This window comes from Cricetulus griseus, chromosome 6, assembly GCF_003668045.3.
Source record: "Cricetulus griseus strain 17A/GY chromosome 6, alternate assembly CriGri-PICRH-1.0, whole genome shotgun sequence".
In the NCBI taxonomy this organism is placed as follows: Eukaryota; Metazoa; Chordata; class Mammalia; order Rodentia; family Cricetidae; genus Cricetulus; species Cricetulus griseus.
In genome coordinates, this window is record NC_048599.1 from 34521059 (window position 1) to 34545540 (window position 24482).

At 43.2% G+C, this 24482-nt stretch overlaps 1 protein-coding gene across 4 annotated transcripts; it reads right to left on the minus strand.

The window, feature by feature from the left end:
- Window positions 1–818: 818 nt before the first annotated feature.
- Window positions 819–19463, minus strand: Znf133 (zinc finger protein 133). Of its 4 annotated transcripts, XM_027421624.2 has the most exons (7): window positions 19149–19463; window positions 17822–17871; window positions 13478–13557; window positions 12563–12708; window positions 6977–7103; window positions 5462–5557; window positions 819–2728 (listed from the first exon to the last, which is right to left on the minus strand). In XM_027421624.2, the coding sequence occupies exons 5-7, from the start codon at window positions 7095–7097 to the stop codon at window positions 981–983; spliced, it is 1965 nt and encodes a 654-aa protein (XP_027277425.1). In that variant the 5' UTR covers window positions 7098–7103; window positions 12563–12708; window positions 13478–13557; window positions 17822–17871; window positions 19149–19463; the 3' UTR covers window positions 819–980. The 4 variants fall into 4 exon arrangements, with proteins under 4 accessions (XP_027277425.1, XP_035302591.1, XP_027277423.1 ...); XM_035446700.1 differs by lacking the exon at window positions 17822–17871; XM_027421622.2 differs by lacking the exon at window positions 12563–12708.
- Window positions 19464–24482: the final 5019 nt, after the last annotated feature.

Here is a 24482-nt window from a genome sequence, read left to right on the forward strand (position 1 = left end):
GTAACTCCAGTTCTAAGGCATCTGATGTCCTCTTCTGGCCTCCAAGAGCTCCAAGCATGCATGTGATATATGGATGTAAAACACTTAAATACATAAAGTTAAAAAGAAAAAAAAAAACCCGTGTTTCTGGGCCATCTTTTAAAAATTGGGTGGCTACATTTAGGTATAAAAACAAGTTTTGGCTGGGTGGTGGTGGCACCTCTCAGGAGGCAGAGGCAAGTGGATCTCTGTGAGTTCAAGGACAGGCTCCAAAGCAATACAGAAAAACCCTGTCTTGAAAGAAAAAAAAAATTTTTTTTAAGTGAATTTGAATGAAAAGGAAAATCCGATTTCTTCAGTGGTATTTCTGTTGGGTTTCCTACACTTTTAACGAAATTTCATTCCAGTAGATAAAACCACTTCCACAAAGATCTCAAAACAAGACTCTCTGGTCGAGGCATCAAAATGTTATGGAATGATTGCCTTAATAATCACTGAAACCACTTTGAGTGGCTGCTGAGCCACAAACTTAATCTTTCTGAGGCCTTAAGACCTTGTCTTTTAAACCGGACGTTGGTGGCGCCCGCCTTTAATCCCAGAACTCGGAGGCAGGCAGATCTCTGTGAGTTCGAGGCCAGCCTGGTCTCCAGAGCAAGTGCCAGGATAGGCTCCAAAGCTACACAGAGACCCTGTCTCGATAAACCAAAAAACAAACAAACAAACAAACAAAATAACCACAACAAGACCATGTCTTTTAACAATGGATTTTTGTGAACAGTGAGTTCAAGATCCCTGAATGGACCATTTCCTAAGAGAGTGAGAATCACAGACCAGGCTGCAAATTTGTAAAGAAGCAAATTTTACTAGACAAAAGGCCACACAACATGAGACTGGAAAGGAAGTAGGCTAAGTTACTGTCCATAGGTTTTCTGAAGTGCATTTTTCTACTTCATGGAAGTGTAAGAATTTTTGACAATGAATCCTTTCCATCATCTTCCTTTTCAAAGAGAATAGAAGGGGTCAGACGACTGCCCCAAACAGGCTTCAGGGTCAGGCTGCAGGGGCAGTTTGTGGTGGGCACATTTCTTCTTCCTGTGTCTGCTAAGGTGAGACCTTTGTCTAAAGCCTTGTCCACAGGTCCTGCAGGTGTAAGTCTTCTCCCGCTGGTGTGTCGTCTGGTGTAAGGCGAGGTGGGACTTGTGGATAAAGCTTTGGCCACACTCCCCGCACACACAGAGCCTCTCTTCAAAGTGTGCCCGCTTATGTGTGATCAGAGCTGGCTTGTTGGTAAAGCCCAGTCCACACTGCCTGCACACGTATGGCTTCTCCCTCGAGTGCTTCCTCTTGTGTCTGATGAGCCCTGCCTGGTGACTGAAGCCTCGCCCACAGTCTCGGCACACATAAGGCTTTTCTCCTGAGTGGATCCTCTGGTGTGCGATGAGGTTTGACTTCTGGCTGAAACCTCGTCCACATTCCTCACACACCATGGGCTTCTCGCCGGAGTGTGTCCTCTGGTGCCTGATGAGGTTTGACTGCTGGCTGAAGCCTCGACCACAATCCTTGCACACAATGGGCTTCTCCCCTGAGTGAATGTTCTGGTGTCTGTTGAGGTGGGACTTTAAACTGAAGCGTCGCCCACATACCCCACACACAAACGGCTTCTCCCCAGTGTGCGTCCTCCTGTGGGAGATGAGCGTTGAATTCTGGCTAAAGCTGTGCCCACAGACGCCACACACATAAGGCTTCTCCTTTGAGTGAGTCCTCTGGTGATTGACAAGGGTTGTCCTCTGCCTGAAGCACTGCCCGCACTCCTTGCAGGCATACGGCTTTGCCCCTGAGTGTGTCCGTTGGTGGGAGATGAGGTTTGACCTGTCGCTGAAACCCAGGCCACAGTCACTGCACACAATGCTCTTCTCCTCTAAGTGCGTCCTCTGGTGTCTCACAACAGCTGACTTCTGACTAAAACCTTTGCCACACTCCCTGCATACGTAAGGCTTCTCCCCTGAGTGAGTCCTCCGATGGATGATGAGGTTGGACTTCTGGCTAAAGCCTCGTCCACACTCACTGCATGTGTAAGGCTTCTCACCCGAGTGTGTCCTCTCATGAATGATGAGTGTTGACTTCCGGTTAAAACCTCGCCCACACTCCCTGCACACAATGGGTTTTTCCTCAGAGTGTGCCTTCTGGTGTCTGGCAAGGCTCTTCTTTAGGCTGAAGCCCTTCTCACACACCCCACACACATACGGCTTCTCTCCTGAATGGATCCTCTGGTGACTAAGCAGGTTTGTCATCTTGCGGAAGCCCAGCCCACACTCTCCACAGTTGACAGTTCCAAATCCCAAGAATTCTATTTGCTTCAGCAACTTTTCGGGTTCTTCAGTGCTCCCAGCTTGAGCTGGGCTAGCCTCCATCCCTACCCTACTGATGCCATTCCGAGAGCTGACTGGCTGCCTTTGGGGTGCCCTGGAGAGGGCTCCCAAACTCCTTTTCTTTATCCTCCTCGATGAAGGCCTGGCACCTTCTCGCTCTCCACCTTCTGGTTTATCTCTGCAGGAGTTCCTATTAGAGGCTTGCTGCTGCTCTTCCTGGGCCCCATGACAGGAGTCCCCTTCGTCAACGTGATGCTTTGCACACAGGCATGTGAAGATCCATGGGGTACGATCACTCAGTCCATGCTGCCCTGGGAGTTTCTGATTGGTGGGATCTGGAGGGCAGACAGGACTGGGGCAGAGTTCCAGCTTTGCCTGTGCTGCAGAGAAAAGAATGAGTCAGGATGGAGTCCTTATAGGGATGGCCCAGACAATCCTACCTAAGCTGTCCTTAGTGCCACCCCACCACGACTTCCTCTACGTGACTTCCTTCCCAGCCCATCACTACATCTTACAACTCCTACTACATCCAGGTAAGCACTACAGACTTGAGGCTATAAAAAGCCTCAGATGTGTGAATCAGGCCAATACACGAGTCTCCACACAGTTACTACTACCGTTAACTGACTCGCACCACACTGAGACAGGAACTATGTCCACTGTGTACTGGGTAGCTGTGCTTTTGACAGAGAGCTATTAACAAGACCCATGTGGAAACATCCCTCCTAATGTTCTGGAGGATCAAGCACAAGGGCTGAGAAAGCATCATCCCACCTTTAGTGCAAGACAGCACAGGAAAAAGAGTGAGTAGCCAAGATGACGCAGCAGCTCAAGGTGCTTGCCATCAAATCTGAAGCACACATGGTAGGAGAGAACTCCTCCATATGTGAGGCATAGCACATGAATGCCCCACTCCAACAAACAAATAAAGAATGGTTAAACAGAATGTGCACGACACATGTAAACTGGGGTCTCCCTACTTGACAAACACTTTATCAGCAAACTACTCTGTTAGAATTTCTACAAGGCCGTAAGCCCTCAGCAGTGAACAGCACAACCATAGCCTAGGTTCCCCAGTACTGTTAAAGATGCCCCTTACCAACCTCTAAGTCCTGATAATTTCCAGAATTATTTTAAATAAAAATGTCCCCAAGAATCAGTGCAAACAATAAACCTGGAGGCTAGAAATACATCTCAGTGATAGAGTACTTGCCTAGAAATACAGCTGAGTGATAGAGTACTTGCCTAGAAGTATAGCTGAGTGATAGAGTACTTGCCTAGAAATATAGCTGAGTGATACAGTACTTGCCTAGAAATACAGCTGAGTGATAAGAGTTCTTGCCCAGATCTCACAAACCTTAGCTTTGATCCCTAGAACCACAGGGAGACAGACAGGCAATCAGGCAGGCAGAAAACATGAGGGGAAACTGAGGGAGAGAGGAAAGACTGGTAGGCTGAGGCAGGAGGATCATGAATTTGAGGCAGGAGGATCATGAATTTGAATGATACAGACATTGAGTTTAATACCAGTGGGACTACACAGCAAAATCATGTTTCTAAAACAAAACTATGGAACACACTGACTAAGTGACAACAACAGAATCAAAAGACAACCTTCAACATGGGTCTACCAGCAGAGACATAGTTTATGACAAAGAAGGGATAGGTCCTGAGAAGACCAACAAACATCAAACAACAATTGAAAGTTAAAAAGAATCCAAAACAAAACCCCCCAAAACAATTCTCAACAATGTACCTATTGTACTGTTTAATCAGTGCGGGTTCTGGCCAGCTGAGGGCAACCAATGGAGCAACCAATTGGAGCAATTAGTACAGATCTTACCGAATCTACATAAACACTTTTTTTCTTAGCCAATGAACAATCACAGTTACCAGAATTACATTATTCTACCCTATACCAAATGCAGTTTTCAGTTATAACTGAATTAGCATAATTAGAATAATTGTCTTAATTATTAAAGTAAGCATAACCACCCTTTGCTAACATTCAAGTCCTTTACTCTTTCTACATGGCAGACTACTAAAGAAACACCTTTCCTTTTATCTTTCAATGTCTCATAAGTAACTAAGTGCAATTCTTTAATTAAAATTTTTATGTGTATAAATGCTTTGTCTGCATATATGTATGTGCAACACACGTGTGTCTGGTACCTGTAGAGTTCAGTGATTATGAGCTGAGAATTGAACCTGGGTCCTTAGTAAGGACAACTCTTAACTGCTGCGTCATCTTTCCAGCACCTAGGTGCAATTCTTTCCCAGCAGCAGCTCCACTGATTGTCAATACAGGTGTGAATGACAGTCTGGGAGCCACTGATCCAACCTGATGCCCATCCCTCCCCAGCCCCACTACTATGGATCACCCTGACTAGGTAACCAGCAGTGCGGCAGGCCTGTTCCTTGAGTGTATCTGAAGCCTGGCTGCTTTTACCAACTTAATTTTGTCTAACCTGAGGTGTTACACAACACAGCTGACTCTGTGTTTCTATCTATGGCCAGCAACTTGAGTTAGAGTCTTCTAACTTCTGTGGGTACACACAAAGTGACGCTTTTATTTGCAGTCAACACAATTCAGAATTAAATTAGCTCCTTCAAAGAAATTTCAACATTGTTTTAACATCTATATGGAGTGGTGAAAAAACCGGAAAGCAAAATTTCAATTTTCCACTGAATGATCTGTTCCATTGACTGTGAATCTGCCATTATGTGTACACTCTGGACTATTTAGTCTGGGGACAAACTGACACAATGATCAGTTCAATGAATTAGCTAATAAAATACCTTAAATCTACAGGTGCTCCTGTATTTATAGTTTATACAGATTTAATCAATACTAATTAAATGTTTAAATTTCAAAAACACAGTCATACATGGTGGTGCATGACTTTAATTCCAGCACTCAGAAAGAAAGCAGAGGCAGGAAGCCAAAAGGCTTTAAGAAAAAGAGACAAGAGACACGGAGAATGCTCCTGTGTGAAGACAGGGTGGCCCCAAGGGACAAAGACTACTCCAGTTCCTCATCACTACCTCTTCTCTTCAGCATCCTGGGCCACTAACAGCCCTGTATCCCATATGCCCAGGCCTTTTCCACTCACCTTGACAAGCCACCTGTGGACATTTCCTCTCCTCTTGCCATGTTTCTTTCCCTTGCTCTAGCTGGGTGATGAGTTTTGGTTTTGAAAATGGAATTCCTGCTCACCAGAAAAGAAAACAGAATGGCTGTAGGTTAGGTTAGGGTGTGGAGGGAACTCTGACTTGGTGTTTGGACTCAAAAAGCAAAGACTGAGGAAGGAGCTTCAGGGGGCAGTGCCAAGGTTAACAGTTCCTTGAGATTAGCAGGACAGTGAACTCAGATGAGGATACACTGATTATACTCCATGCTGGGTGGACAAAACTCAAAGTGAATCTTGACTGTCAACCAGACTAGGTAAAGAAATGCCTAGAAGATCAGTAAAGTGTACCTTTGAGACTGTCTGTGAGGGGTTCCAGAGAGGACTCACTAGGAAGAAAGACCTGCTTTGAAACCGGGTGACATCGCCCCACAAGCTGGGCCTGAATGGAATAGAGATGAAAGAAAGTCCACACACACAGGTTTGCCCACACCCTCTCAACTTCCTGACTGCCATGAAGTATATGCTGTGATCTATCAAGCCCCATACTATGACAGACTGAAACTGTGAGCCGAAATAAATAAGTCCTCTTTCTAAGCATGGTGGTGCTTGCCTTTAACACCAACACTGGGAGGCAGAGGCAAATGGATCTCTACAAGTATGAGGACAGCCTAGTCCATGTAGTGAATTCTATGACAGTCAGTGCTATGTAGAGACCCTGCCTCAAAAATAAAAACAAAAAGTAATCCCTCCCTTTAAGTTGTTTTCTTGGGTATTTGTCACAAAAATGAAAAGTCTAACATACCTGTCATATTTAAAAGAAGTTAGCATAGGGAAAGAAAGAGCTCCAGACTGGAGGGAAAAGCTTAGAGATTACAGAGTACAACTACACAGGCATGCACGGTCTCCTAGTCACATTCAACTCTGCAAAACCAGACTTCCCTAGGAAAGCAAAGAACAAAACTTCTTTGCTCATATCAAACCCAAAGGTCAAGCCAAACTGTAAGGTGGCTGCTGCAAAGCACAGCCTAAAATTCCAGGTGTATATGCACTAATGGAGAATGTGAGTCCTGCGAGAGAGAGCACTTACCCAGAGACCAGGTATATATGCACTAATGGAGAATGGGGGTCCTGCGAGAGAGAGCGCTTACCCAGAGACCAGGTATATATGCACTAATGGAGAATGGGGGTCCTGCGAGAGAGAGCGTTTACCCAGAGAGACCAGGTATATATGTGCTAATGGAGAATGTGAGTCCTGAGAGAGAGAGAGAGAGAGAGAGAGAGAGAGAGAGAGAGAGAGAGAGAGAGAGAGCGCTTACCCAGAGACCAGGTATATATGCACTAATGGAGAATGTGAGTCCTGCGAGAGAGCACTTACCCAGAGACCAGGTATATATGCGCTAATGGAGAATGTGAGTCCTGCGAGAGAGAGCGCTTACCCAGAGACCAGGTATATATGCACTAATGGAGAATGTGAGTCCTGCGAGAGAGAGCGCTTACCCAGAGACACCAGGTTGCTGTAATTCTCCAGCATCACTTCTCTGTACAGGGACCTCTGAGCAGGGCTCAGCAGGCTCCACTCCTCCTGGGAGAAATCCACAGCCACATCTCTGAATGCCATGTGTACCTGTAACACAGAACAGTCCTGCTTGCCCCTGAGCCATCCTTGATATGGCACAAGGTGAGGAGGAGGGAGAAGTTACCCCAGTAAAGGCAGTGAGAAATATGGACCCTGCTTCGGCTGCCACCCTGGCGCCGTATGATCTGAGACCGCTAAACCCCATTATCTACCTAGTCGGTACCAAATTTGTACATGCAAAAAGTAAAACTGTAAGTCCTGGGAATTTTAAATCTAGCGGGAAAAGCCAACATATAAAAATTAAACAACAAGCTGGGCACGCCTTTAATCCCAGCACTTGGGAGGCAGAGACAGATCTCTGTGAGTTTAAGGCCACAGCCTGATCTACAGAGCTAGTTCCAGGACAGCCAAGGCTACACAAAGAAACCTGTCTTGGAAAAAAAGAAAACAAAAAAACAAAAAAAACAAACAAAAACTAAACAACAGTAAGGCGTAAGAGACTTTCTGAGTTACTGGGGTATTTTTAGTTTTTGTTTATGTATATGTACTCATGTCTATGTGTATGGCATGCTATAAGTGTACACAGAACAGAGGATGCACAAAGAAGAAGGCATCTGGTCTCCTGGAGTTGGAGTTACAGGCAGTGTAACCCACGCTATCAGTGCTAGAAACTGAACTTGGGTCCTCTGCAAGAGCGGTATGCCCTCTTTACCGTGGAGCCACTCCTCTAGTTCCCAGACTTTCTAAGTTTTATAAATTTGAAAGGCCAAATGTCTAACACATCATACCAATGTTGAAGCATCTGAAATCCATACAGCTCCATAACACCAAAGCCTAAATAAGCTACAACTCAGCCTTTGCTGAGAGGCACCGAGGGGTAAAGTATCTGAGCTGCAGGCCCTGAGTTTCAAGCCCATCTCTGTCATAAACCAATGATTCAGCTTTCTCACATGGGCAACATGGCTAATGGCAATCAAACTCCCACACAGCAGGTGCCACAGTGGAGCCTTTTAGCTACTAATCCCCACCCCCATTGTCCTATGCCCAGATCCATTCTTCTTGACTCCTCGACTGGGAACATACTATATATTCCCTCTAATCCCATCATTGTGTGATTTATATGTATGTTGGGGGGAGTGTGTATTTGTGTATATGGAAGCCAGACAAATATTTATCTATTTATATGACAAGATCTCACTATATAACCTTGGCTGGCCTGGAACTCATTATGAAGGCCAAGCTGGCGTCAGACTCACAGACATCCACCTGCCTCTACCTCTCCTAGGGTTACAGGCATATGCTACCACTCCCAGCCTACTCTTCCTATTTTTTGAGACAGGGTCTCTTGATGAACCTACAGCTCATTCATCTACTAGGCTCGATGACCAATGAGCGCCAGGGACCCACCTAGGCCCCTCACCTCGCTACCAGTGACTGCTGTGCTCACAGACATGTTGCTGTACCTTTTTACATGGGTGCTGGACATTTAAACTCAGGTTCTCATGCTAGTGAAGCAGGCACTTTGGCAACTGAGCCATCTCCGCACCCCCACCCCCTTTTTAATAACAGACATGGGAATAAAGTGATATTTCCTTGTGGTCTTTACGTGTATCTCAAAACTGATTACATTTATATGCTTCCTGGCTGGCAAGTATGTATGCTAAATGTTCTTAAAATGATTATGGGGAAAGACTTGACCCCAGAATGGCTCTATTGGGAGGTAGCAGATCCTTTAAGATGTGGGCTCCTTGGGAGCATGCCCTCAAAGAAAACTCTGAGACCGTGGCCCAGTTCACGGCTCTCTGGTCCCTGGTTCTCCATGTGAGTAATTTTGCTCTTCCATTCACTCCCATGACCATTTGCTGCCTTACCATAGGCCTAAAGCAATGGGGCCACCATAGACTAAAACCTACAACCCTGAGCGAGAACAAAGCTTTTTATTTGTAAGTAATACTTCAGGTATTACACTACAGGGACAGAACGCTAGCTAATATGTTGATCATGCTTGCATTTTCTTTTTGAAAATGCTTACAAGAACCATGTGAATACACTGCTTGAATCTTTTGTTAAATTCTCTTTCTATATTCTTGACAGGGGGCTGGAGAGATGGCTCAATGGTTAAGAGCACTGACTGTTCTTCCAGAGGTCCTGAGTTCAATTCCCAGGAACCACATGGTGGCTCACAACTACCTTGAATGAGATCTGGTGCCCTCTGCTCGCATGCAGGCAGAAGACTGTATACATAATAAACTTTAAAAATCTTAAAAAAAAAAAAAAAAAAAGATGAGCTGGGCGTTGGTGGCGCACATCTTTAATCCCAGCACTCAGGAGGCACAGGCAGGCAGATCTCTGTGAGTTCGAGGCCAGCCTGGTCTCCAGAGCAAGTGCCAGGATAGGCTCCAAAGCTACACAGAGAAACCCTGTCTCGAAAAAAAAAAAAAAAAAAAAAAAAAAAGACAAGGGGGGAAAAAGGGATATGGGGATATGGGGAGTAAATGTGATCTATATTCTTGACATTCCTTCTCAGTTATGTAACTTACAAATAGTATTCTTTCCTTTTGATAAAAACAATTAAAGTTCTAATGAAGCCCAGTATTTCTTTTTTCTTTCTTTCTTTTTTTTTTTTAAAGATTTTATTCATTTATTATGTATACAGTCTTCTGCCTGCTTGCCAGCAGAGGGCACCAGATCTCATTCAAGGTGGTTGGGAGCCACCATGTGGTTGCCGGGAATTGAACTCAGGACCTCTGAAAGAACAGTGCTCTTAACCTCTGAGCCATCTCTCTAGCCCCCGAAGCCCAGTATTTCTATTTCTTTTGTTTTCTGTGCTTTTGATACCATTTCCAAGAAATCACCAAGTTCAGTATCCCATGCACTGTTTCCTTTAGAGAGGTGCACAGTGGGGCTCATGCTGTGTTCTGGCTCCCTCCCTTCCCTTGCACATGGTGCAAGCTGTGTTCAACTTCTTTTTTCTGACAGACACTGTCTTTTCCACACTGGATGGCTCTGAATTCTCGCTGAAAACCATTTGGCCACATATGCAAGGGCTGACTTTGATGTCTTCTGTTCTGTCCATCTGTCTGTCTATGGCAGGGCTGAATCTGGGATTAGAGTTGCTCTGTGGAAATTCAGGAAATCTACACCTGTAAATCCTTCAACCTTGATCTCTTTCATGATTGCTTCAGGTCCTCAAAGTCCCTCAGATCCCACATGAACTCTGGAGTGAACAAATCTATTTTTGTAAAACAAAAGTCACTGAGCTTTTGATGGATGTTACACTGAGTCTGAAGGATGGCATCAGTGATCTTTGCATTTAAGTTTTCAGTCCAGTAGCACATGGCACCTTTCCATTTGTGACTTCTTTCATTTCTTTCTTTTTCTTTTTTCACTCTTGTGGTACTGAAGAGTGAATTCAGATTCTCATAATGCTGGTACTCTATTGCTGAGGCATACCACAAGCCCTTATTTCTGTAATTCTTCCAGCGATGTTCTGTAGTTTTCATATACTTGGTTATTTCTAAATATTTTATTCTTTTTGATGCACATAAAATAGAGTTGTGTTCCTAATTCTCTTTTGGGATTGCCCATTGTTAGTCTACAGATACCAAATTGGTTTTTGTGTGTTGCTACGGAAAATGAGTTCTAACAGGTGTGTTTAAGTGCATGTACATACATGTAATCTATAGGATCTCCAACATGGAAAATCACATCATTTGTGAAGAGGTAATTTTGCTGTTTTCTTCTAAAGCCAATGCTTTGTGTTTCTTTTTCACTGGGTAGAACTTCTGATAGACTGTTGACTATAAGTGCAAAGTAGACAGACATCTTTTGTTGTTGTTTTCAAAACAGGGTTTCCCTGTGTAGCCCTGGCTGTCCTGGAACTAGCTCTATAGACCAGAGTGGCCTCGAACTCAAGAGATCTGCCTGCCTCTGCCTTCCAAGTACTGGAATTAAAAGTGTGTGCCATCACTGCCTGGCAAAACCTTTCATCTTGGCATACACACACTGTGAGACTTTCTTATATGGCCTCTTCTCTAGGTAGTTTTCATATAAAGGTATTTAATTTTGCCAAGTACATTTCTGCACCCAGCAGGAAGACCATATGACTTTCCCTTCAACTATCACTGTGATATATTATACTGATTTTTTTTAAAAAATGTTGAACCATCCTCTTTACATCCCAAGAATCAATCCTTCCTAGAATGCATCATTCTTTTAATGTGCCTTTCAATTCAGTTAGCATTTTCTTAAAGGTTTTTTCTTTTTCTTTTTTTCTCAGCTGTAACAAATTTGTAGTTTTCTTTGTGTCCTTGTCTGGTTTGGGCACCAAGAGTAATGCTGACTTCAAAGACTAATTTATCCAGTTTTCCATATTTTGGGGAAAGTTTAAGGGTTGGTATTAGCTCTTCTTTAGTGTTTGGTAGCATTTACCCATGAAGCTTCAGGTCAAGGCCCTGCTTAGTGAGCAGGGTTCAGTGTCTGAGTCAAGCCTTCGTTGGGGTTTCCATTTCTTCACTACTCCCTCTTCAAAGTCTGTTTCGTCTTTTGGTTATAATCCTTTTCATTTCTACCTTATTTGGTATTTCTTATTGTAATATTTTGCATTTTAAGTCATTATAGTTATATAGGTTTATAAACTTTGATGCCTTTTAGAGAACTTTAAGTTTGATTTTTTTTTTTTTTTTTTTTTTGTGGTGTTTTTAGACTTGCTATATAGCCCAGGCTGGCCTCAAATTTAAAACAAACCTCCTGCCTCAGCCCTCCAAGTACTGGAAACACTGGCATACACACTAAATCCAGCTTCTCTGTTTCATTTGCTTTTATTCTAATATTTATTATTTTGGTCATCTGTTACCTTTGGATTTAGTTTGTTTGTTTTCTAGCTCTCTAAATTGTAAAACTAAGTTGTTCCCTTAGACTCTTTTTTTCCCCCTCTGTCTCTCTCCCTGCATCCCCAAGCAGGCTGGAGTTACAGACTTGGGCCACCACACCTGGGTTTATGTGGTGTTGAGAATCAACCCAGGTCTACTTAATAGCAGGCTAGAAAAACACTGTGTCAACTGAGCTACATTCAAGGCCCTCATAGCTTCTTTTTTTTTTTTTTGTTTGCTTTTATTTTTTTCCAGACAGGGTTTCTCTGTGTAACCCTGGCTGTCCTGGAACTTGCTTTGTAGATCAGGCTGCCTCAAACCCACAGAGATCCACCCACCTGCCTCTGCCTCGAGTGCTGAGACAAAAGGTGTGCACCACCCTTGCCCAAGCTCATCTCCTTCTTAAATATAAGTACTATACTTAAAATTGTTGCTCAACATTCACTCCACCATATAATTTACATTTTTGTTTTTACTTGTCTTCTAGAAGTTCCTCATTTCCTTGTGATTTCCTCTTTCACACATTGATTTGAGTAACACTATTTAATTTCCAGGTATGTTTTCCAAATAGTCTCTGAAGCTGGTTTAATTCTTTCTTTATCAGTGTCCTGTTGTAGATTTCCTAGTCTATCCTACCTTGTACTTTGCTGAGCTCCTTGTCTGTTCATATTCATGTCATCCATCAAACATGGGGCCATTATTTCCTCGAATGCCTCTCCTTTCACCCTTTTGATGATCCCACAATGGCCAGGAGTGGTGGCACACACAATTAGACCCCGCACCTGGGAGGCAGAGGCAGGTGGATCTAAGTGAGTTTGAGGCCAATGTGGTCTACACAGAGAATTCCCACTCAGCCAGGACTACATAGTGAGGCCCTGTCTCAAAAAAAACAGAAAACAAACAAAAGAGCTGATGACCCCTCAAGTGTATATTGGTTTTCTTGGTGTTCCAACAGATCCCCAGGTCTCTGTTTATTTTTCTGTAATATTTTTCATGGTCCCTAGATTTAATTTCAATTGTCATGTCTTTAGCTTCAGTGACTCATTCCTGTTTGCCTTCCAAATCTTTCTAACTTGGCAGGTGTTCTATAGCCACTTCAGCTAGTGAAGATGAGATCAGTAGCAACCAGACACATATCCTTGATATCAGGATAAAATGTTTTATTATCAAAAACAAATGTCTTATTATCTACTGTGGCTCCCAGAAAGTGTAAGCTGCTCTAGCAACATGGACATGGATGCTAGCCATGAGGGGCAAGGGGACAGAAGGCTACTATTCTACCAAGAGCTGAAACCAACTGACATGTCATTCATGCCTTCCCAATGGAAGCTGTAAGCTGGAGCTAAATTCTTCCAAAATAGGCATGCTGACATATCCCAGAAATCCAACTGTTGTCTATAAGGGAGAGGAGAGATGCCCGATTCTTCCTGTTCTTTACTGTGGAGTCACTCTCAGCCAACAGGAGGTTTGAAGATGAACAAAGGAATATGGACACTGTTTTGCACTGAAGAACTGTGTGGTACAACTAGTAAGAAGACAGGAGGCACTCACCACTATTTCCTTGGCTCTCTGGGACTCTGGAGTCACCTTTCCCAGCCTTTCCAAAGAAGGACAGAATCTTGAAAGTACATCTGGGTAAGGAAAACAGAAATGAGAGGGTGTCAAGTGAAATGCTTTCTCTACAAGGAGTGTGAAGAAAAGTACCTTCTGGTACAGCAAGGAAAAGGGAAAACAAGCCAGCGAAACCCGGGTTCCTGAATGCAAAACAGATGAAAAAGACACCAAATGACATACAACCTCTCCCTCCTCGGCAACCAAATAAGGAAACCACATTTAAACTTACAAAAGCATTTTCTCAAACTGGGGTGGGAGATGGCCTAGGATCTGGCAATTCTGCTTACAGAAATGCAGATATGTAAATAGTAATCCATTACAATGCAAAGCAGAAGGGTGAGAAAGACAGCTCTGCAGTTAAGAGCACTGTCTGCACTTCCAGAGAATAGGGTTTGATTCCCAGCACCCACATGGTAGCTCACAACCATCTGCGGTTCCAGGGGATCCGAGGCCCTTTTTTGGTCTTCACAGCACTGTACGAATGTGGTGCACAGACATACATACCGGCAAAACACCATGCACATAAAAAAATAAATAAATAAATCTCAAAAAAACACATTTTTTAAAATTAAAATGTAAAGCAGAAAATGAGAATCCAAAGAATTCAGCTAAACATGACCTCATTAAAATATTTATATTGAGACAGGAGAGATGGCTCAGCAGTTAAGGGCACTGCCTGCTCTTCCAAAGGTCCTGAGTTCAATTCCCAGCAACCACATGGTCTCACAACCATCTGTAATAAGATCCAGTGCTGCTGGGCATTGGTGGCGCACGCCTTTATCCCAGCACTCGGGAGGCAGAGGCAGGCGGATCTATGTGAGTTCGAGACCAGCCTGGTCTACAAGATCTAGTTCCAGGACAGCCTCCAAAGCCACAGAGAAACCCTGTCTCGAAAAACCACAAAAAAAAAAAAAAAAAAATCCAGTGCCCTCTTCTGGCCTGCAGGCAGAACACTTATACATAATAACAAACAAACAAACAAACAAAAAACCATCATATTGAGAAAGAAAAGAAAAAACAAAATCCTAACTCCAGCTTGAATTAAGTATCTTGAAACATCTGAGAGAACATCTAGAATCAAAAATTCAAAAACCAAGAAACTGAGAAATGGACAAAATTCAGACACCAAGAAGATTTGACTAGACTTCTGAAGAAAACATAGATAAAGCCTATTTGTAGGATTGTTTATGAAAAGTGAAGAATAAATTACAAGACATTCAAGAAAAATAAAAATGACAGATATTTAAGAATGACCAGAAAAAACAACAAACCTGAAAGTAAAAAATGAAATAAAGATGCTAAAGGACCAGAGAGAAAGGTAAGAAAGGAAAGTGGGAAAAAGTACAATATTCATATAATTGCTCTTTCTGAAAACAAAAACCAATAAGCAGAACAAATATTTAAGAGTATGATACAAGAGAACATTTCTAAAACAAAGGACTGGGCTGAATGTGGTGGCATATGCCTTTAACTCCAGCCCTTGGGTAGCAGAGGCAGGTGAATCTCTGATTTGAGGGCAGCCTGGTCTACATAGTGAATTCCAGGATAGCCAGGGCTATGTAGAGATAGTGTCTCCAAAGCAAAGCAAAACAAAACAAAGCAGATGACTGACCTGAAGCAAATATGAAAGTAATACAAAACAGTTAAGAAAAGCTGACTCTTAACTCCAAAACATCCACTAGAGACTCTAGGAGTCTTGGAAGAACACAGAGGGACAGCAAGCAAAATAATCTAGCCTTCAATCAAGTTTTCAAAGTCACAACTCCACCACTGCACATTACAGGCAAGAATGTAAAATGGCACAGCCACAAATTCATACAGTGCTCCTCAACAAAAGATACTATGGTCCACCATGCTCCTCTAAACATATACACAAAGCACTGGGAGCAGAAACCTGAGCAGGTATTGGTTCACTGGTGTGTATAGCAGTATCAGTCACATGGCTGAGAGACACCTGGAGATTATACCAGTAAACTGTGTCCTTCATAACTCCATTCACTGACTTAACAATACATGTGTGAAACCCATCACACCAGTTATTACTGTGGTATGTACAAAGTGACAATGTTTTTCCCCATTTCTTATTCATTAATGAGAACTCTGTAAGAACAGCTGACCCATCATCCTGTTTATTGAATTCAGTTATTTATGTCCAGATGTTCTTATCTCTGAGGTTATGATATAATATTATCACTATGTTTTCTGCTGTTCAAATTATCCCAGCTTTAAACATTGGCTTTGGTTTGCCTCTGCTTTAACTGATAAACATGCTTCAGGTCACACGGTACCACAAGCTTACATCAGAAGAACACCAGACAGCTTTCACTCTTGGGAATCCTAAGATACCGTGTATGAAGTTCCAACCACCCTCTTGGAGAGACCACACAAGAGACAGGTGGCCAGGTACTAGATGCTACACGAACAGGGTGAGACTAGGGGTCTTTGTTGACCATGGTTTTCTAGTGAACCCACTAAAGCACCAACGGTGCTTGAGACTATTATCTTGTATGGTTCAACTTAAGTGACTACAGTCTAGGTGAATAAATGAATGAATAAGACATACAGTTTAACAAACATGAATAAGCACAGAAGAAAACAGTAACTGAAGGGGCTGGATTCTGGACTTTTAAATAGAGTGATTAGAGAGACCTTGGTAAGGTCACAGAGGATCTGAAGGGTGTGAGGGAGTAGAAATCTCAGACAAGAGTCCAGGCAAAGGCTGGCAAGGTCAGGGAACAATGGATGTGGCTGCTGTGGTGTCAGGACAGAGAAGTGAAGATGAAGTCCTAATGTAAGTGTGGAGCAATGAGCCCCAGCGTTGGAGGACACAGGGTTTAACTTAGATTAGGAAGAAAAGCCACTGAGAAGGGATTTTGTAAATGGGTGACATAATTTGATTCATAGTTGAAAAGGTCCTGTGGTTTCCATACAAATTGGAGAATAAGTGAAGGGGTCAAGAGATGGCAATGATCATCCTTGGAAAATGGTGACTCGGACCACAGTGAAAGCAGCAGGGGTTAGAGGTCACTGATTTCGGATTTGGCTGTTGTAGAAACAACGAATCAATGATGACCCTAAGGTTTTGAGTTTGAGCAACCTAAAAAGGAGTTGCCAAGTCTCTGCTCCCTTTTTAAAGAATTACCATAGGGGGTGGAGCATATCTGCAGAAGAGCAGGATCAAATCAGATCAGATCCTTGACAAGGAAATACCCTGGTGTGCAGAAATGAAAGAGCCTTATACAGTATGCAAGTGACAAGAGAACAGAAGACACAATCCCAGCTCAAGGAGTTAAGTGAGCACTGAGGAACTAGAGGATTCCACAGCCCATCAAAGAGAAAGTGAACTAACTGGAAAGAACAAAGGAGCAAGGCAAACTCAGAGAGCCAGCTTATATCATCAGATAGAAGTCACAGCTGTTACACACTGCTCAGCAAGGCCCAGACACAGGAGGAGGGGCACAGGAGGAGAAAGAGAAAGCCAGCTTGCTGAATTCCACATACTTCTCCTTTACCTGCGTTTGATCACAGATGTTGTGACTGGAGAGAAAAAGAAAACAACAACAAAAAATACTTTTTAAACAACTGGGGAAAACTCCATATGGACTGAATATTAACTATCATATTAAAAAGTTATTAATGTTGGGTGTAATATTGAAACTGTATACATTAAAAGTACACATCTTTTAAAATAAAATTGTGTGTGCAGGTGTCACTTGGTGTTAGAGATGCCTATTGAAGTAGGTGCAACTGAAAATTCCTAAAAGCAGAGATAAAAGAAACAAAAGGACTTTGGCTGAACTGTGAGCTTTACATAATTAGCATGGGAGGTTTTGCTAGAGAGATGGAGGCATTTTAAATTATTGTTCTTGCATAAGCTGATCTTTTAAATGAGATTTTAAAGTTGCAGAATCACAGTGTCTCAAAACACAGCAATCCAAATATAAACATAACCCGCCCTCCCCCACCCAAAAAAAGAAAATTCCTGAAAGCTATTCCAGCAGGACAAACAGTGAATGAGGACAGACACAGGCTGGCTCTTTCCTGACAAGCCCCAGGACTGACCAGGCTAAACAAATGCTGAGGTGGAATGCAGGGGAAACGATTGGAAGTGTTTCGAGAAAATTCCATGTAAAAACTGTCACCCTTAGAACAAGATAAGATCTTCCTGGAGGAACCAGGTGGGTTCTGGTCCCCAGTGGGACACCATGAGATACAAGATGTTGAAAGAGAGCAAAGAGAAACCTACTCCTGGTTCAGGATGCAAAAGAGAATGGTACTCACCTGAAGCTGGGCAGTCAGGAGCCCAAAAGTGTTCTCCCCAGCAGGAGGTACTATAGGCAGCCAAAGGTCCCAGGAAGCACAAGAACAAAAAACAAACAAACAAACAACAAAGGCTCAGGAAAGTCTTTGGAAATCATCAAGCACCAACAGGGCTGTGCACCTCTGCTTCCTTAAAGGCATTAGGAATGGAACTGACACAAAGAGGAGGCAAAGAACTGTGGATACTTCCTAGAAAGCAAGCTTCAATGTAATCTAAGAACTCAGCCTTCCCTGGCATGCTGCTGATTGATGGGAGGTGTGAGATAATCCTCTCTGCCAGTAGTAATGAAAGTCAATACTCACTGGACACTTAGAACATTCCATAGACTGTTCCAGGAAGTCTTCATTCTAGCCTTACAACAACTCAAAATAGATGCTACTATCATTTTACACATGAAACTACAGACATAATGAGATCAGGCCCTTGCCAAGGTGACAAAACTATGAAGTGAAGACCAGAGTCTTTAGGGTTGTAAGGATTCTTAGTGTGTTCATTTTGAGATGATTCGTGATTTAGTCACATGGTAGCAAGCACTGAACTGGGCGACAGATCTTTGGAGTTTTATATCTTTTTGGCTGTTTGAAATTTCTCCATAACAAAACATTAAAATGCAATTTAAAGTCCTAGGCTTCTTGTAGTCACTAAGTCTTTGGATGCTTTGAAAAACTTGAGGAATGGGTCCCATTTTGACTGCCTCCTCTTCATGCCGCACTTGGAGTGGGGAACACTAAACCGAGTTCCTAAGAACAGGTCAACATAGCCACCCCAACACTCAGTGAAATCTGGGCTTATTTGGCTAGGGCAGGAGACCTTCACCACATCCTATCAGAGTTGAGGAGTGGTAGGACTCAAAGACCACAAGCTCCCCCAAACACCAAAAACTGCAGAGGCACATAGACCTAACCAGTCCGGTCCCAACACCTAGTAAATATCACACGCCTAAAAGTCTCCTCACACAAGCCTCACCTACATGGATGCTTAGAGCATGAGCGATACCCTCTACCAATACTGCGATTTCCACCAACGCTGAACCTGTCCCCACCCACAAAAAACCCTAACACAGAGGGGCCAAGTCTTGCACCCACATAACACTGAGGTTCATAACTGAGGCTCACACAACTCCCTCAGGAGATGCGTGCTCACACCCCCAAAATAACACTCCCGATCCGGCGGGTCCCCTCAGCTCCCGGATTCCAACACCACTGCCCAGTGCCCAGGCTAGACCCTAGACCATCTCTGTAGGATCTTCCTCTCAGTCAGAACAGGGCCCGCGGGGGAGGAACTCACCAACGCCACCAAAGAACAAGGAGCTGCTCCAGCCACCAGCTGGGGAGAGACACCCCCTCCCCAGCCCCAGCAGGCGCCGGGACTACACCATCCAGAGTCCTCCAGGCACAGGGACCACGCCTCCCAGCATGCCCCACGCCACCCACTACACTTGGACGGCCCGCAGTTCCCTTTGTCCTCTGGTCGGTCAGTTTCTGGGCCGCGTGCTTCGTTTAGCGGGAGTATGGATGCTCCGGCATCTGGGGGCCTCATCCTCCTTCCTAAGGCCACGTTTCTAAAACGTAGTCGCTCTCCTCTCAGCGCCTCTGCCTAAGGAACTACACTCCCCAGTGACCCCTGCGGCGATTTCCGCATCCGATGCCATCCGACCCCCCCAAACACACACACACACAATCCCTTTTACAGAGAAACACGCTCGCAAGGGAAATGGCGCCCCAGAGACGCTTCTTGGTTACTCAGTAGAGCACTTTTTAGGGTTTTCGGGGTCTCTCAGCATCTGCTGTGGGGTTGGTAAAAAGCTCTAAGAGTGAGCTTATTTTACTTTTTTCTTTTCAAACACTTAAGTTGTCCAGGAAGGATCTAGAAGAATCCTAATACAGAAGGGCTTGTGTACCCAGGAATTTTAAATCCTGGGATTCTAAGTCTTTGATATTGAAAAACTTGCCCAGTTTGTTACAGCTTGACTGCCTCTTCCCCAAAGCCCAGGGGAGAAAGTTTTACACTGAGACCCTAATATTGGGCCAACATGACTCCCTCACACACAATACAACCTGGGCTTAGTTGGCTAGACCATCTGGTGGCCGCTCCCCCGTATTCCTCGGGCTGGCTGTGAGCTTGTGGTCCTCCTGCATCAGCCTTGAGTAGTTGTCATTACTGTCCTGCACTACCAGCTCTCTCATTCTGAGCCTTGGACGATTGCAGCACTGTGCAAAGCATAGCAGGCTTTCATTGCGTGATTGCCCATGACTCTGGATTTCATTTAGAAACTATGAAGGCTACAGAGTCTTGCTCAAAAGGACCTGTATAGAAAAGCAATGTTGGAGCACTGGCTGCTCTTACAGATGTCCTCAGTTTAATCCCTAGCACCCATAGGATGACTCACAACCATCTGTAACTCTGGTCCCAAGGGATCTGACTCCTGGTTTGCACAGGCACCAGGCACGAAATTGTTGTACACACATACATGCAAACGAAACACCCATACACTAAAAAATAAATAAATAAAATTTAAAAATAATTTTGTCATCAATTAGTAATCAAGAAAATGCCACGGAGACATGCCCACAGGCCAAATGGATTGAAGAAATTCTTCAGGTGAGGTTCCCTCTTCCCAGGTGTCTTTAAGTTGTGCCAAGTTAATGAAAAAAAAAAAAAAATCCAACAACAACCAGAACATGTTAATGCCACAGATGAAAGGAGAAAGACCACCGACCCAAATCATAATGGCCAAATTAATCAAAGCAAGTTTTTTTTATTCATGTACATTGGCTGTCTCTCCCTAAAAGCAGGATTCAAGACATCAGCATTAGACAAGAAGAAGAAAAAGGCTCAGAAGTGGGTTTCCAAATGGGAGACTTGTCAGGCAAACAGGTGGAGTTACATAAGAAGCAGATCTTAAGCATAACAAGTTGGTTATAACAACTTTCTGAAACAAAGATATATTTTCAAGGTAGTCACAAGAGCAGGTGGTCATAATACCCTTTTGAAACAAAGGTATGGTTGCTATTCCTGGAACAGGCTGAACAGAACCATTTGTAGTTAAGGTTATGGGTGGAGTGCAGCCCAGTCAATGAGAAAGTATTTAATCATAAACAGGAATGAATCTCCTTTTTCTTTACTATATGATGGCTTTCAAGCCCAAAATGGCAGCAGGTTTGATTATCAGATACACTGCTTTAAATCACAACATTTTTGATTATTTTTCTCATAATCCTGATTCTCCAACTAATCCTTATATATCACCTAGTTTGTGAGAGTCAATAAGGGCATTGATAGATACGAACTTTAAATGAATTGGACTTGTTGTCCTTTCCCTATTCCCTCTAAATAACCAGTAGGTTATCCTACCAAAAAAAAAAAAAAAAAAAAAAAAGTAAAAGTAGCCACCGTGTGATAGGATTCATCTAAAGAATTAAGTTCTGTCGACGGTAGTATACTAATCCCGCCACTTAGGAGGCAGAGACAGGTGGATCTCTGAGTTTGAGTCCAGCCTGGTCTACAAAGTGAGTTTCAGGACAGCCAAGGCTACACAGAGAAACCAAGTCTTGAAAATCAAAAAAAAAAAAAAAGTTAATTTGCAGGGGTTAGAGATGTAGCTCAAATGATAGTGTCCTTGCCTAGCAGATCAGTTCCTTTTCTGTTGCTGTAATAAAATACCATGGCCAACAGCAACTTAAGGAAAAACGAGCCACTTTGGTTTAGGGTTCCAGAGGGATAGAGTCATCATGGTGGGAAAGCAAGGCATGACAGCAGGAGCTGGTTCAATGGTTTAAAATGTTAATGGTGTATGGTTGGTATTACTCTTTTTCTTGGAAATACATCATGAACATTTCAGTTATCAGGATTTTATCTTTTCTGTAAAGCCTTCTAACATAATCGTGTTAAACTACAGAGGTAATCTATATTCTTTTTTTTTTTTTTTTTTTTTGGTTTTTCGAGACAGGGTTTCTCTTTGGCTTTGGAGGCTGTCCTGGAACTAGCTCTTGTAGACCAGGGTGTTCTCAAACTCACAGAGATTCACCTGCTTCTGCCTCCTGAGTGCTGGGATTAAAGGCATGTGCCACCAATGCCTAGTGCAGTTACCTTTTAATTATAAGTGTGCTTTGTCATATTGATACCTGAGACACACACTTTTAGATTGTATGAGATTTACTCTGGTTTTATGTCTCCTTACTTGATGTATCCAAGTCAACTATGATCACTACACAATATCATCCTTGGAGAGAGGATGGAGTTTGTCCCTGGGGAACTGGTTTTGTCACTATTTGGTTTAATATATACATATATATATTATATATATATATATATATATATATATTTGGTGAGACTACAAATAACATAATCCTCTCATTGATTCCTAAGGAAGTGGAGAATTCCTAGGGATTGGGTATTCATTTCCATGGTTCTGTGCCCATGTTTTTTTTTCCTTAGCATTGAATGCATGCATGAATTTAGTAGGATACAGCTTTTGCTTCATTTGGGGGTGATAGAAACTGAACCCAGTGATTCCTTCCACATGCTAAGCTCATACTTAACTACTTAGCTGTCCCCTCAACCCCCACAGGGTACATTTGAAACATCACTTAACATGCCAATCATGGCATATGTAATTGGTGACTTCATGCAAATGGAACAAACCACTTTTAGATCTCATGCTCCTAGTTGCTGGACAAAAAAATTATTTTAAGATATTTATGGGTTGAGCGGTGGCATTTATTTATATGCAGGTTGTCACTTTCAGTTGTATTTGGATAACTGCCTCTGAAAAGTAAGTTCAAGAGTAAGTCACTTGGTTCTCGAAGGAAGATAAACTCAACTTTTCTTTTTTTTCTTTCACGTGACTTGGTTTGGCTGAATACAAAGTTAGTTGAAGAACTTTCTCCATACATTTTGTAATTCTCCTCCTCATCTCCAATTGTTGCTGTTTGTCATGTGTGTTGTTATTGGGGTACTAAAATTTGGGTTGAGCTGCTGCCCATTAGTTCAAACCCCAAATGATTCTTCTTCAGAAGGATTGGGATGAGTGTAACAGAAGCGAAGAATTACTGTGGCAACCACAATGTACCCAGTAGGGAGTGTTAAATGAAGATTGACAGATTGGCTGTTACGTGCTCATCCCATTATTTCAGGAAAAGCCCCAACGTGGAAGTAAAAAAGGCACTATTTCAGTCACAGCAGTCCTTACTTGTCAAATAGTTAAGCAATGGCACCCCTTTCTGCAATATCTATTAAGAATCAGGAACTTTGAATGACCCCGGAAGCCAGACTTCATGGGATCTAATGGTTGATGAAGATACACAGTGTTAACCCCCAGCTTCAGCGTTCATGTGTACACACACACACACACACACACACACACACACACACACACACTCACACTCACTCACACACACACTCACACACTCACACACATACACAACACTCACACGCACACTCACTCACACACACTCGCACACACTCACACACACTCACACACACACTCACACACACAAACATACACACACTACACACACTCACACTCACACACACAAACACACACACTCACACACACAAACATACACACACACTACACACACTCACACTCACACACACAAACACACACACTCACATACACAAACATACACACACATACACACACTCACACACATACACACACACAAACATACACACACACACACTCACACACTCACACTCACACTCACACGCACACTCACACACACACTCACACACACTCACACTCACACACACTCACACACACTCACACACACAAACACACACACTCACATACACAAACACACACACATACACACACACTCACACACACACAAACATACACACACACACACACACACTCACACATACACATACACACACACTCACACTCACACACACACTCACACTCACACTCACACATGCCTAAAAAGTAAAGTTAAGTCAAGATGATTCATTGTACAGAGGCACTTGCTGCCAAGCATGATGGCTTGAGTTGATCCACTGGACCACGTGGTAGAAGATGAGAAGTGACTCCCACAAGTTGTCCTCTGACCTTCACAAGCCATGACAACATGCACAAATAAGTAATGTAAAACATTGTAGAGACATGGGCATAGTGGACTATAATTAGTAGTTCCATTTCCCTCAAGAAGTCTGCATCAGGGAATCCAGCTTCTTCAAGACTGAACTTCAAGTCGTTTTGTTGTTGTTGTTTTTGTTTTGTTTTGGTTTTTGGTTTTCCGAGACAGGGTTTCTCTGTGGCTTTGGAGGCTGTCCTGGAACTAGCTCTTGTAGACCCGGCTGGTCTCGAACTCACAGAGATCCGCCTGCCTCTGCCTCCCGAGTGCTGGTCTCGAACTCACAGAAATCCGCCTGCCTCTGCCTCCGGAGTGCTGGGATTAAAGGCGTGCGCCACCACCACCCGGCTGAACTTCATGTCTCGATCCCATTGGAATGACCAATGACCATATCACAGAAGTAGGCTAAGACCATCAGAAAACACAAATATTTACATTGCGATTCATAATAGTAGCAAAATTACAGCTATGACGTAACAACAAAAATATCATGGTTGGAGGTCACCATAGCATGAGTTAGGAATGTTGAGAACCATTGCTCCAT